The following is a 15598-nucleotide window of genomic DNA, read 5'->3' on the forward strand; positions in this document are numbered from 1 at the left end:
CCTTCGAGAAGGTGTTAGGTTTAAAACACATGAAGATATAAGCAAGTGTGAATTTTAAGGAGCGAGTTTAAAATGCCCTCACCCCAGATTTTGCCATGTGAAGATCAGGTTGCAGGTCACCAGGTATTCCTGGAGAGCAGAATGCTTTCTGAAGGTACCCACATTGCTACTTTAAATTACAGTGAATTTTCAACTGGGCTTCCACAAATCAGGCCCTGAGTATCTCTCAGTGCATCTGTTAGTACACACCAAACTCTGGCTGGGCACGTGGGAACCTAAGGTAGCAACAAAGATGTGTGTATGTTCCCTTTAAAGTGGTACACCAAAGTAATTATATCTGTGCTCTTGGCCTTAGAAGCACAAATCAAGGCTACTGATGTGAAGAGGAAAAGAGACTCAGAGCAGTATTTTAATTTTAGAAAACAGGCCTTACCGTTGAAGAAATTGCCCTCCTTAATTCATTAAAAATTACCACATTCTTTCAAAATGAGAATAAAACTAATATTTCTTAATGCTTGCTCATCATTAATATTATGACAATTGTTGCATTACTTTTGGTTAATAAATATTCAGAGGATAAAAGAAGCCCACAAGATGGATTAATTCTCCAGCAGTACAAACAAAAACTTTCAATATTTTATATCACATAATTAAATGCTGTTTGTTGTTTCTAGAACCAGAACTTGGGACATGTTAATTAATTGCCTCAAGAAGACAGTTAGACATGTCTCATGGTTGATATTTGGAATCAGATATTTATAAATCCTGCAACAACACTTCTGATGAATTACACTTGCGGAATAAATCCTACCTGCAGAAGTCTGGGGGCACCATGCCATAAACATTGATCCTGTCACAGAGCTCCAGTGCAATTGTCATTGTGAACCAGCCAGTGCTGAGCCAAGTGTTTGAGATCTTCCTGGAAGGAACAACAATTAAGTCTGCAAGCTGGTAAAGTAATCATTATAACCATTACCATCTTAAATCTTTTCTGGAGCAAGGCTGATGATTAACACACCCTCTCTCTCTCTCTATCCATTTGGTAAATAGCTGACACTTAATCTGATAGAAATCTCTTACCAACAGCATCATACTCCATAGTAGAGTGATAAATGATATTCATGTTCCACCATGGTGGATTATGACACTAAAGGATGCTCAAGCAACTTCTTCATCATCAAAGATGATGATCAGTGTTTCAGTGTTTAAGAGCACACGACCACAACTCAATTTCTTGTAAGATGACAATCCCCATGTGTCAACTCTTTCTTTATTAACTACAATACTTGACTAATTGGAAATATTCCTTATTCCCCAAGCAGGCCTAAATAATGAAGAGCTTATTAAATATGTATAAACACATAGATGTATCTGTCTATCTATTGATTGATACCTACTGATCGATCAAACAATCTTAGGTAAAAGCTTGCCTTCAATTAGACTAATTAACATTGACATCTTGACTGAATGTCTTTCCATAGGAAGAGTATATTCATTTGGGAAGGGGCTAATTACCAGAGGAAAGGGACCGCAGGAATGCTTATGCTTAATTGAGCATTTGCTTTATTTTACCTCAGAACATTCAGATCCCTCTCAAAGTTTTTTCTTAAAAGACCGAACTGACAAAACTTAAGGAATGAATCTTGGTGTTCCTAAATTCATTCATTTGCCCATTCAAACATATGTACTGAGCTCTAGCCACGTGCCAAGCCTAAGGATAACTGTGGAGACATAACATCAAGGTCTAATTTGACCCTGTGAGAATGACTCGGTCTACCATGCTATGCTGCTGTGGATATTAATTTCAATTCTTAGGGGGTTGCTGCTTTTGCTTTTTTTTTTTCCAGTGCTTATGGCATGCCTCATTAGCCAGTTTCAAACACCTTATCCCCAAGGTCAGACTGTCTGACTTTGCCCGGCCATAGCACCATATGTGATGTGAATAACAGAGTTGCTGAAAAGCTTTTCTACTTGTGCTGTGTAGCATTCCTCTTTGAGGAGGAAGACATTTGTTAATCAGTTTGCATTATTTCCATTTCACATATGGACCAAAAAAAAAAAAAAAAAAGAGAGGCATATTAAGGAGTCCTTTGTTTTGTCAAATACCTGACAGGAATGAGTGATATAGTCATTCCTGAGTTCATAGCTTCCCCTTTGTGGTTCTTAATCCCTTTGCTCATTTTAGCTTTCCATTCCATTATATCCTGACCCAGGAATAGCCCAGGAAGTACATTTTAAAAGCTCCTAAAGATGGGAATACCATGAGTGTGTATGGCTGTTTTTATCACTGACCAGCTGAATGACCTGAGGCAGCTTACTGCTTATCTCTGAGCCCTGATTTCCCATCTATAGAGCAGGCCTGGGAAGCTCTATCTTCCTGGGCTATTCTGAGGACGAAATGAGAGAACACCATAAAAAGTATTTAGCGTGATGTGTTGATAGATAGATCGAGACACCTTCCTCCTCTCTTGGTTGCTAGATCGGAGCAAATGAAGCAAATAATTCAACCATTACTTTCAGTGTTTGTTTTTGTTTTTGTTTTTGTTTTGTTGTTAGCATCCCTGAAGAAACTGATATCCTTGTAATACTCTGCTATTGGCTCTGGTGTAGGATCCACCATCAGTCATCAGGGCAGTGAGTACAAAACTGTGAAGCCTCCAGCCTAGATAGGAATTAACAATCCTTTTCCTTTGCACCAGTCTTCCAGGACTGAAGGAGGCAGGGCAAAGCAAAGGTAGTCCCTGGGGAAGGGAGAGAGGAAGGAGAAGGAAAAGAAAGTCCCTTGCCTCAAGTGAGATTCACCCTTGTAGCTGTGACAGTGCAACGGTCAGTTTCCTAGACTCACACTGGGTCAGTGAATAACTGGGAGCTTGTGAAGGCCAGGAAGAGACGGAGTCCCTATGTTTTTAGAGTCGTCAGAAACACCAAGAGGGCTCTCCCAGGGGCAGAAACTCCCTGTAATTTTGGCTTTCTTTTGTGGGCTAGAGTAGAGACCATAAGCCACAGCCAGAAATACTAGAAGAGATGGTTCTATAGAAAAAGGTTTCATGGGGAAAAAGGGGGAGAATACAAAGTGAGGGATGAAAGAAACTAAAGCGAAGAGTTCTTTAAAGTGCCACTTAAAATCCCCAGACTTCTTAAATCCTAGCCTTTTGGGATCACGTGCTCTAGAAATGCAACTGCTCTGTGCTGTCTTTCTAAAATGATTTGAACTCTTTTTCCAACAAAGGAATATCTACTGTTTTTACACTTAATCAGCTATAATGAAGGAATATGAAGAGCTGTCATGTGCTTATTAGGGAAAATTATCAGATATTCTTTTATATGATGAAGTAACACACTGAGCTGATAATTCTATAGTGTGCACTAAATTACAATTAAAGGCCTTTCTGCTCCACCAGAATCTCATTTATAATCTCTACGGAAATATTCTTCCTGCAGTTATTTCATTTATGCTTCCTTTATCTAATTACTATAATATTGGTTCTGAATCATATTTTCCTAATGTACCCTTATTCAATTATAAAGTTATTTTCAAGTACAGTTACTTTCTAATATCAAAGAATACCACTTGCCCATCTATGCCATTTGTCATGCTTTTTAATTGCAGATTGTTCCTGAGCCCGTTTTTCCCTCCACTTTTAAGTAGGGTGAAACTTCTATAAATCAAAATCTATTGAATTATCCTATTTTTTTTTTCAAAATAATAGCTTGGAATGAATGTCCTGATCATGAGATGTACAAAATTAGATATTCCACATTTTGTGTACCTTTAATACGTCCTACTGTTTTGCTGGGTTTCAAGAAAAGCTTACATGGAAGAAATACTAGTGGATCCCTAATGTTCTGTGTTTTGATTTTTGGAAAAATGTTTCTTCTGAAGGGTTATTTCTGACTTGGTTCTTTTAGCTGGGAGAGGCCAGGTTAAGAATATGGACGCATGAGAATATCGAGTCAATACAATATTAGCCTCTTTAAGACAGTTTCCTAAAGGTAAGAGGCACAAAGATTCCAGAAGTGAGAATGTAGTTTGGCACCCTGCAAGTCCTTATGTGTGATTCCCCTGAATAGGGATGGATGGACCCTTGTAGATGGATGTCTGCACATGAGAGGCCCAGTAGGTAACCGACATAGATTTGGTTTCCTCTACCAGCTGGGCTCACCAGGGAGACAGACCTACCGAACATAAAGTTTTTATGGCCAGAATTTAATAAACTTAAGTGAATGGGCTATGTCTCAGTGTAAGTCTATTTCCTAAAGACCTAAGTGGCCAAAGGGTAGAATGACTGGTCTCCAAGTTATCAACTTAAAATAATCTCTTAAGAAGATCCAGAGCAATGTGTAATTAGCTTCAATAGCTTATACTGCAGCAGTATAAGCTGCATCAGTGTCTCAGGAATTCTCAAATTTAACAAACAACCATTAAACTAAAAAGAGGAGAAGTGTTTTCTATTGAAGACTGTTTCTACTTATTTCAAATTTTCCAACAAGCAAAAATGAAACTGTAAATAACTCCTCTCATTCTTATTCCCGTATAAAATGCTCTGTTGGTTAAAGAACTCATTTAAATGAGTGACAGTCTCTCTTATTTGTGGCTTTTAAAGGGCAATAAATAACTGAACTTCATGAGAGCTTGTGATGATGACCAGGATCCCTTATGTGATCTAACCATGGAGTCTCCTGAGCCTCTAGGGAAGGAGGCCACAGGGCCAGAAGACAGCTCCCACTCTCCTCTGTCCCCCAGATGCCATGGCTGGACCAGCCCTCAAATGGTCACAAGGTTTCTAGGATTTAAAAAGAAAGGTCTTCCACACAAAGAATTTGGGGCAAAGCTCTGGTCTTTCTCTAAGGCCCTGTTCTCCAATAATGAGCTGCCCAACATAGCTTAACAATGAATTTAGTACTTTATATTCTTCATTTCATTTATCATGTCTCTTTAGTTTTAAGAAATCAACTCAGCAACAGTTTTTGTAAGGGGGGGGAGGTAAATTAAATATCTATTAATTATAAAATTACATATTTAAAACATTTTTAAATGTTTAGTTATTTTTGAGAGAGAGAGAAGGAGAGGGAGAGAATGAGCTGGGAGGGGCAGAGAGAGGGGGAGACAGGATCTGAAGCAGGATCCAGGCTCCGAGCTGTCAGCACAGAGTCTGACACAGGGCTGGAACCCACGAACCATGAGATCATGACCTAAGCTGAAGGTGGACGCTTAACCGACTGAGCCACCCAGGTGTCCCTAAAATTATATATTTTAAAATTAAGGAAAAAAAGAAACTTAATCATTAGACCAGTCCTATGAGGCCTAGCCACTATGCGCTTTTCGCATGTGAGGTCCCTGCAGAGTTAGATAACTTGTCCAAGGCCACACAACCACTGAAGGATAGAGTCAGAATTCTTGCCTAGAGATCTGTATTTGGACTACACTGCACCACACCTATTGATACCCAGCTGTCCTTTGCTTTTCACCTAGATTTGGCCAGCTCATGGCCCTTTATCTCAGTGTCGTCAAGGACTACTCCCCCCAAAACCCTCCTGACTGCAGCCACAGGGAATATTGTGGAATTACTATCTAATTCCAGAACATTTTCATTACCTCAAAAAACCTCTACATGTGTATATTCAGATGTACAAAACTGACATGAATAAGTGTTATTTCATTTAACAATATTTTGTCTTAATATGGGGGATGAATCTTGATATTGTCTTCTATTCCATTCCATTTCATTCCATCAATTCCATTACATTAAAAAAAAAAAAAAACAACTTACAGTGACTCACTACATTGATTTCATGTCCCATCATTTGAGCTGTAACTAAGAGTAAGGAAAACTTTGCCCTGGACTATGGTAGGTCTCCCTGTCCTGCAGGTCACAGCACCATTTTCTTTACCTTGCATGACACTCAGCATGTGAGCCACTACTTGGTAAATATTTGTCCTCCCGGGAAAGCTTTAGGTTCCTGGAGGGCACGGCCTAGATTTGTCTTGTTTCGACTATACCCCCAGTGCCTGGTGCAGTGGAGGAGTAGGTAGGTACTCAGCACCTGTCCGTGGACTGAATAAATGTTTGCCTCGAAAGGGAAAAATAAACCCATACTCTCCTTTTGGTTAGTGTTCACACAAGTGAAAGGAAATGCAATAAAACGTATGATCTTGCACTTATTACCAGTGTAAGCCAGCAGCTCTGTAAGCCAGCAGCTCTGTAGCCTGTTCCTCCAAAACAGGGACTTGGCCTTGAACTATCCACACAGTGTCTCAGTGCTTCATTCACTTTGCCTTACAAAGGCAGCCAGTCCCCAGGACCCTACAGAGGAGCTCTATCAATGGCATGAACAGCGGGGCCCCAACAAAAAGCCTCAGCAAAAGCTTGGCTTCCAGTGAATCAGCCAGCAACGACATGTCCTCACCCTCCCCTGCGGCCCTCCACTCTCCACCCTGCTCCCTCTACCTGTCCTTGCCGGTCTCCTGCTTGAAGAGCTCATCAAACTGCAGCATCTTGTGGCGCGTGGTCATAAAGGCCTTCAGCCGCGGCAGCACGCGGCTCAGGAGCTGCAGGTTGTTGTAGACCTGGCCCTTGCCGTCGCGCCGCATGTAGCTGCTGGGGCCCCAGAAGATGAACACGGTGCCCTGGCTCACGTTGAGCAGGTCGTGGCGGTTGCGGAGGATCCTCTGGATGCTGGAGTGCGCGATGACCCTCAGGCTGGTGCGGTTGCCCACGTCGCGCCCATAACCGCGCGTGGGGGCGTCGTTCATGCGGATGACGCACTCGGTCTGGTCGATCTGGGGGCCTTGGCGGCTGTGCAGCAGATGCCCCGAGCTGGTCACCAGGGCACAGTCCCTGCAGTGCATTTTCAGGGGCTAGAAGGCAAAGGGGGAAGGACACCATCAGCAGGCAGACCTCACTTGGCACCACTAGGTCATTTCACCGCCTCAAAAGGTGGCCAGTCTTCCCTCTCCTCCCTCCCATGCCAGAATATACTTCTCCTGCTATTGCCTCATCCACTCTTACATTCTCTCCCAAATTGGTGACAAGGAGCATTTGACAAGATGGAAAGAGGGCTTGCATTGACCTGTCAAACACTGGGCTCTGGGCTTAGCTGGCACCAAATCACCAAATCCCCATAACCCAGCAAGGTTGCTGTCACAGCCATCTTATAGATAGGAATACTTGGGCTTGGAGATGTTAAAAAATTTGCTCAAGGGGCGCCTGGGTGGCGCAGTCGGTTAAGCGTCCGACTTCAGCCAGGTCACGATCTCGCGGTCCGTGAGTTCAAGCCCCGCGTCGGGCTCTGGGCTGATGGCTCAGAGCCTGGAGCCTGTTTCCGATTCTGTGTCTCCCTCTCTCTCTGCCCCTCCCCCGTTCATGCTCTGTCTCTCTCTGTCCCAAAAATAAATAAAAAACGTTGAAAAAATAAAAATTAAAAAAAAAAAATAAAAAATTTGCTCAAGGATGCATAACTAGGATGTAATGAAGTCATGCTTTCAAACCCAGGTCTTTCTGAATCCATACCCCAAATTGAAATAAAGACTACACTGCATTTTGCTATGACATTAGCTCTTAGCTCACATTATTGAAAGCTAAGCGTTTATCAATATTCTTGGATGCTGTACAAATATGCTTATCCTAAATAAACATCGCCTGAGAATCACATGGGGGAAACACATGCAAATTGTAATCCCTCAGATGCCATAATTTTGAAATGACAACTAGGATAGTTTCTCCCATTTTAAGGGGAGAGGGAGTGAAATTGAGTTGGTCCATCTTCAAAAGTGTAAAAAAAAAAAAAAGCCTCAAGTTCAGAGCCACAGACCTTGGGAGTCCTGGCTGTGTGGTGCCCAAGGACAACGCCAACGGCAATGCTCATTTCAACACCCTGAACCAACGATTTGCTTTCTGAACACCTATGTTCCCACAAATTAAACATTCCCCTGTTTATGTTTAATGAGAACTATCTCTTAGTTGCTGTTTGAACATAATGTAATTAGGACCTGAGGCCAAGGCCAGCAAGTGCACGAGAAAATTACAATCAAGAATGTTCTGAAGGAAAGTAGCATTGTTAGACTTGCCCCAGAGCCTCTGCCCTTCCTCCCAGTTAACTTTGAACAGGACATACTGGCTCCCTGCATAATCTCAGCAAGTTGGATCCAGTTTAGGGCTTATATTTACTCGGGGGGGGGGGGGGGGGGGGGGCAGGGTTCCTGAGCCATAGCTCTGCCTTCAAAACCAGATGAGGGCACGTGAGGACAGCAGTCTTCCCTCACTGCATAGTGGCAGAGGGGGGGCGCCTGGGTGGCTCAGTCAGTTAAGCATAGTGGCAGAGGGCACCAGTTTTGGGGGCTTATAGGATGGATCCAGCCTCGTCTCCACTACCTATTAGCTGTGGGACCTTGGTAAGCTACTGACCTCTGTAAATCTCAGGTTTCTCATCTCCAAATGAGGAAAATTAATGCCCCATTCTACCTTGGGAGAATTGAATACACATAGTATTAGACTGGGCCATTTGAAATTCCCAGTACCTGACCTATAAAAATAGCAATTGCAGGGAGCTGAACCCAATCCCTACCATAGAACCTGGTACAGTGATCATTCAGTAATGACAGCTGTTATTGGGATTATCCGTCAGAGTGGAGTGCATTGTAGATACTCACTAAATCAGTACTGATCACTTTGGGTTGATAATTGACATATAAGCTTATGAAATGTAGATTCTCATCATTCATTTGACATCCAAGTATTGTTATTAGGTGACAGGCACTACGATGGGCAGTAAGAATGCAAATGGAAAGAAAAAACAGAACCCCTAAAGTTTATACTTTAGTAAGGGACAGCAGGTCAGTAAAGGCTCACAATAAAGTATGACAGGATGAGAAGGGGGACTGTGTGAAGGTATTAGTAGAGGAGGCTATTTAGAGCACAGCAAGTCGGGGGACATGAAAGAAAGAGCACTTTTGCTAATGGTGTGATTAAATATCTCCATGTGCCAGGCACTGTTTTGAGCTTTTTTATATAGTTGCATTAATTCTTCAAATAACCCCATATGAAAGATATTATATTACCCCCCCCCCCCATTTTACTAATGAGAATATTGAGGGATAGAAAAGGAAGGAACTTGCTCAAGATCATCCAGTTAGAAAGTGGCAGAGCTGGAATTCAAACCCAGGAAATCAGACTGTAGAGCCCGTGGGATTAACCATTATGGTTAATGGCGTCGCAGTGCAGTAGAGTAAATAGAATGAATAGAACAAATGCCCTGAGATGTTTTCTTAATTCATCGTCTTCTTCCTTTCCTCTCTCAACCCCAGAAGCTCAGTGTTGCTGTTTCTTAATCAGTTATTGCTTTAAGAGCTTTGGGCTGGGTGGATGCAGTAAAATGACAAAAGTCTCGTATCCAATACCTTTATCCCTTGGAGCTCTATTAACAGTGGACTCATCCATCTAGAGCCTTAAATTAATGAGGGTGAAATGTACTTAAGCCCAAATCTCCCTTTGAGGAAGAGCCACATTATGTATAGAAAGTGGCCCCTATTCCCTTCAGGGAAACTCCTGGAACCTGGAACATTCCCTTCAGGGAAACTCCCTTGTGAATCCCCTGAGGGGTTGAGGGGCAAGTTCATGGGCCGAAGGATGGCAGAAATACTTAATTTTCCCTTTTCTTATTTTTCCTGCATATCCCATACATACAGGATGAAGAGGGAAGGTTAAAGGATCTATTCAACCATAGAGTTTCTATCATGTGTCAGGCATTGAACTTGGTGATATAGATAAAAAGTCAGATAAAATCCTGTTTTTCCTCTCAAGGAAGCACACAATCTAAGGCAAGAGTGCCCCCAGATAAATAATTACAGGACTGTGGAGTAAGTGCTATAATAAAGTCAGGTACAAGGGGCCATGGGACCAAAGGCGAGAAAACATTTGAGCCTGTCCAGAAGAGCTAGAGAGGCAGGAAGACAGCCAGGAAAGGTCTGTGCAATGCAAACTAACAGATGAGGTAACTTTAAAGAGCCAGTGGTCAGTGGCGTCACAAGACATGATAGCACAAGTGAAACCAAAAGCGTTCTTTGGATTTGGCGGCCTCAGCCAAAAAAAGTCTCAGTGGAACAGAGGCGGCAGAGCCTCATTTTGGTCGTCGGGAGGAAGTAGAGGCGGATGCTTGGCCGCAGGGGGGCTGATGGAGGGTTGCCCGAGGGGCAGGGCAGATCCGCAGGGCGGACTCTGACACTTGAGCTGACCAGCCCACCCGGTTTGTTAGGGGTTGTTTGGGTTTCAGCATTGAAGGTCCTGCACCCTGGGAAAGTTCTACTCGTGGGGAAGCCCCCTAAAAAAAATTCCTACAAAATTGACAGGGGCATCTGCAAATATCACTGGGTGATGATTAGGGTCAGGAGACCCAGGATCTGAATTTTACAAGTCAGGTCCTTGACTTTCTCACCCGTGAGATAAAGAGATCAACCAGATATATGTGGCCACATGACATTCATTCGTTCATTCATTTGAAAGACATTTATGGAGCACTCAGTACACCCCTGAGGTGCTGTGTAAGTGAGTACATTTGTTTAATAAGGTCACTTTGTAGGATTTCATTCCATTGGACCCTATAGCCATGGGAACTTGCTTTTTGTCATCAGACTCACCTAGAATTACCATCTTGAAATTTCTAGTTTGATCATTGTGAGACATTGTGCTTCTTTTTACTGGGGAAAACATTCTGAAGAAAAGTCCCGCATCTTTTTCCCCCATAATGAACTATTCTGCTGTGATTCTCAAAGCACAGGGTGGCTGACGGGTGAAACCTGGGTCTCCTATGGAGACTGAGGTGCCTTCTCTGTGTCTCTTAGGTGTGCATGTGGCCAGTGGAAGACACTTTCAGGGAAGGCCATGGTTCCCGACTGTGCCATTCTGATCCTCTGTGCTTCCTGGGCACCATCAGAACACACTGGGTCCAACCAGTCCAGAAATCCCTCCCTCATGCTTCCTGTCCATCTGCCTTAGCTCTGAAGTATTGATTACCTCGGGCAACAACACTCACTCTTCGAGTTGTGCAGGCGCACCAAACAATGCAAAAAAGATTGAAGTCTGAATTATGCCTTAAGTGTCTTTTGGTAAGTGGTGCCAATAAAATGACAATAGCTGTTCTAAACATAATGTTACATTTCCCGCAGCTGAGAAGAGCATGTACCAAAGGCTGAATCACTTCCAAAGGAGGAAATGAAGTCTGTTTTCTGCATTTGGAAGGACTGATGATGTCTTGGGAGGCAGGATGACTAGAAATTATACAAACTCCATGACCCTGTTTCTCAGGATGCATTACAGTCCTCCGAGGGAGCCATGCTCCCCCACATCTCAGTACGATTATAATCCTTAGTGTCTTAATGATATGGGTGGAAATATGCATGCCTTGGTGAGTTAAGATTCCTGAGGCAGTGTTCACATATTCTTCCCTTAAGGACTCAGATGCTGGGCTGATGAATCACTAAGCAGAGGACGGGAAGGTGAACTTGGAGCTTTGCTAGCGGCCTGGGAGATAAAACTCCATGGAGGACGTGAGTGGAGGCGGCTTCCGGCGAACTCACTGGCTAGCAAGGCCTTCTCTCCGACTTCCTCCTCCTCACAGTATTTAGTCTCCCTGATTCTTGGGGACGTTTTCCTTAAAGCCCCATTTAGTGAGGTATACCATCCTATGGTAGGAAACATAGGCACCCTTATCAGGTTACTGCAATCTTGGTAATCTCTTTGCTTCCGGACACATAAGAGGCACTCAATATATACTGAATAAAAGGATGGATTGATAAATGAGTGAATGAGACCCAACTGCCTATCTTGTCTGTTCTCTGAGAAAGCCAACCTCCTGGGACATAAAAAGAAGGCATAAGGGACGCCTGGGTGGCTCAGTTGATTAAGCATCTGACTCTTGATTTCAGCTCAGGTCATGACCTCACAGTCATAAGATCGAGCCCCCATGTTGGGCTCTGCATTGGGCATGGAGCCTGCTTGGGATTCTCTCTCTCCTCTCTCTGACCCTCCCTGGCCCTATACATACATACATACATACGTAGGTACATACATACATAAAAATTAAAAATAAAAAAAAGAAGACAGTGTGGTGCCCTAACCAAATATTTGCCTAAAGACCCCAGCCCTCTGTACTAATGCCATGGAGAGAAAGAGGGGGAGTATAATGTGGAAAGCTCTGTCTGGAGAGAAGGAAGCTATGGCCATTTGCCTCAGGACAGCCTCTTTGTCCAGGGAGCTATAATGGCCAGAGCTAAGGGCGCTGCCTGGAATTAATGGCTGGCTAGGAAAAAGGCCCAGGACACAGTGAGGGCCATTAAGCCCAGCCAGTTATTAATCCCCAGTAAGAGCTTGATGCCAAGGTCATTAGAGCTGTTGTGAAGTAAAAAATGCCCAGGAAAATCTACAGCGCATGGAGGCCACTGGTGCTCAGAGCTGCAACCTCGTTAGGGCCCGAGCATGTGGCGGGCCTGTCAGAGGCGGGAAGGCTGGCTCTCTGGAGGGAGTGTCCACAGTGCACACACCTGGAGTTTACCGTTTTATTTTTGCCGTCACTCTTGCTCCTTGCTAGTGTGTAAGCATTTGTCACCGTCCCAGTACCTAGGACTGGTGTCTACAACTTAGTAGGGACTCAGGAATGTTTTAGAATATTTTAGAAGGTGTGAATGGGTCTCTCCTTTCACCCACTCCCCCGCAACCCCCCGCCAAACCAGAGACTAGAGGAGCGTGACAGCTTGCATCACAACTTCCTCCTTTGGGCTCAAGCGGCAAGAGCAATCCCTACTTGAGAAAGCACGCTCGGGGAATCAAGGTCTGATTTCTGTCACAGCCCAGAGAGCAAGAGCAGAAGGAATTCTCCCTGTGACCCAGCTGATGCCTCCTGAGCCTTTCTTAAGAGAATAGACCAGGCCAAGTCAAATTAAACTTGACACCTAAAACGCTCAGTGATGTCCTTTCAAACATTTGCAGCATGGCAATCTCAGGTTTCACTTTTTAAAATTCTGATTTATTTGGCAGAGGGAAAGGTACCTCAGAGCATAATGTCCATTAGCTCAGTAATGAGACCGGTCTTGCTCTGGGAGCTGCTTGTTGGTCTGGAGCAAACATAAGATATATTAAATGGCTTCAGGTGTTTCAAGAATCTCTGCACTTTTCAATCTGATGTTTTCCTGTAATTACTGGGCTTTTATTAGCTGTCAGTCTCGGTTCAGCCTGACATGGGTATAAGCCACTCTGATTATTTAATGTGATTCCCTAGAAAAATGTTACTCTTTCAAGCTGCTCCTCTCTCTCAATGACAAGCCCACCCACCAGCTTTCACTGCCAACCTTCAACACCACCTTTCCTGTTTTTCGTCTACTGGCTGCCTTAGGATGGAAGAACTCCATGGGCAGGAGGCAGTACTGAGCAGTATTTAAAATATGGCCTTTGGGGCACCTGGGTGGCTCAATCATTTGAGTGTCTGACTTTGGCTCAGGTCATGATCTCAGTTTGTGGGTTCAAGCCCTGCTTTGGGCTCTGTGCTGACAGCTCAGAGCCTGGAGCCTGCTTCAGATTCTGTGTCTCCCTCTCTCTCTGCCCCTCCCCTGCTCATTCTCTCTCTCTCAAGAATAAACATTAAACAAATTAAAAAATAAAATAAAATAAAATATGGCTTTTGGAGTCACTGACTTGAATCGGCTTCTTCTACTTCTTAGATGGATAATTTTAGGTGAAGTGGCTTAGATTTTCTGAGTCCCTGTTTTCTCATCTGTAATATGAATATAGTAAAGCCAATCTCAAAGAGAGGGTTTGGCATCTTAGTTGATGGCACACCTTCCACCCAGTTGCTCAACACAAAATTGAAATCTCATTCCTTTTTAAAAAATTTTTTTTTATTTCTTTCTTTTTTAAAAAGTTTATTTAGTTTGAGAGAGGGGGGAGGGAGGGGCAGAGGGAGAAAGAGAGAGAGGGAGAGAGAATCCCAAGCAGGCTCCATGCTGTCAGCACAAGGCCCAGTGTGGTGCTTGATCCCACAAACTGTGGGATCGTGACCTGAGCTGACATCGAGAGTCGGATGCTCAACTGGCTGAGTCACCCAGGCGCCCCGCAAAGCTCACTCTTGATACCCGTCTCTCCATCTGCTACAACTCTTCCAGCCCTCTTGGGTCTATCCTCCTACATGTATCCCAAACTTACCACTTCTTGCAGAATAGCATCACTGGCAGAAATCTCAGAGATCATCTAGGCTGATAATTTTCAGGGGGTGGTTCCCAGACCAGTAGGGACAACAAAGTCTAGACTCACTGAATCAGATGCTCTGAACTGGGGCCCAGCAATCTGTGTTTTAACAAGTCCTCCAAGTGATTTCTGATGCATCCTCAAGGTTGAGAACCCCTGGACCAGGCCTGTATCCTCATTTTACAGAGGAAGAAGCTGAAACTCAAGAGGTTATGTGATTTGTTCAATGTCACACCCTAAAAGCAGCACCTGGGATGAACTCCAGGTTTCCTCACTCCTGAAAATCTAAGAAAATCCACTTATGTCCATAGACTGTTCAAAGCCACTGGGGACTCACTGAAAAGGAACCATGGATTAGTAGTACACTGAAGCTGTAACCTACAAATGGAAGCAATTTTGTGGAGGAAGTTGAATAAGAAGGGCTACTCCTTATTTGACAGTCTACCCTCAGCACGACTGCCTGCCTCTGTACCACCTGCCTGCCTATTTGGAATAAGCAACCAGGAATGGCTACACAGCATGTAAACCTCCCACCACAGGGAAAGTACCGAATGCCTCTGTGCTCTTGCTCCAGAAGGTGGGCCACTGTGGTTTCTCTCCAGCCAGTGCAGCCCCTCAGAGGTGTGGCCAGACTCAGAGGTCTGTTGAACTGTGTCCATCCCAAGAGCCCCTGTACACACACACACACACACACACACACACACACACGCTATGTTGAAGTCCCACCTGTGCACGTGACCTTATTTGAAAAAAGGTTTTTGCTGATATAATGAACATGTATGTCAAGATGTAGTCACACTGGATCAGAGCAGTCCCAGTGTCCTTAGAAGAAGAAAGTCTGAGACACAGAGACACCCAGGGACTACACCAGGTGATGAAGGCGGCAGAGAAAGCAGTGAGGCATCTACTGGCCAAGGACGGTGAGGAAGCTGTAAGGTGCAAGGTAGGATTCTTCCTTAGAGCTTTTAGGGAGAACCTGGCTCTGCGGCAAACTTGATCTCAGATTTCTAGCTGCCATATATACCAAGAGAGAGTAAATTTCAGTTGTTTTAAGACAACCAGGTTGTGGGAATTTGTTCTGGCGGTTCTGGAAACAAATATACTGCTACCAGCACTGTCTTCACCCTCAGCCTCCCACCATCCTACCAGCACCCCCACCCACCAGGGCTTCTTCTGGGTCTGGTAGCTTTCACCCTTACAGCGCATGCTCCATGCAGCTGTAAGAGTGAGGATTTTAACGCACAGAGCACCCTCCTTCCCTACTTGAAGAGTAGAATCCAAATTCTTTGCCTGGTTAGAATCTTGCTCACCTCATGGCCCTCAGCTCAATTCACTTGCCATTCTCACCCCATTGACTCCTGATCTCC

General features: G+C 44.0%; 1 protein-coding gene and 1 long non-coding RNA gene across 2 annotated transcripts in view; one reads left to right on the forward strand and one right to left on the reverse strand.

The window, feature by feature from the left end:
- The window catches only part of ST6GALNAC5 (ST6 N-acetylgalactosaminide alpha-2,6-sialyltransferase 5), a 175103-nt gene that overhangs the window by 15727 nt on the left and 143778 nt on the right, over nucleotides 1-15598 (reverse strand). Inside the window, exons 3-4 of the mRNA XM_058716930.1 lie at nucleotides 6450-6859; nucleotides 812-919 (exon numbers count right to left, since the gene is read on the reverse strand). Of these exons, the coding sequence (XP_058572913.1) occupies nucleotides 812-919; nucleotides 6450-6859 (518 nt within the window). The remainder of the gene's footprint in view (nucleotides 1-811; nucleotides 920-6449; nucleotides 6860-15598) is intronic.
- LOC131504532 (uncharacterized) lies at nucleotides 879-11805 on the forward strand. The gene is made up of 2 exons (XR_009258041.1): nucleotides 879-951; nucleotides 10838-11805. It is a non-coding gene; the product is annotated as an uncharacterized LOC131504532 (long non-coding RNA).

The sequence above is a fragment of the Neofelis nebulosa genome, chromosome 2 (genome assembly GCF_028018385.1).
Source record: "Neofelis nebulosa isolate mNeoNeb1 chromosome 2, mNeoNeb1.pri, whole genome shotgun sequence".
Taxonomy (NCBI): Eukaryota; Metazoa; Chordata; class Mammalia; order Carnivora; family Felidae; genus Neofelis; species Neofelis nebulosa.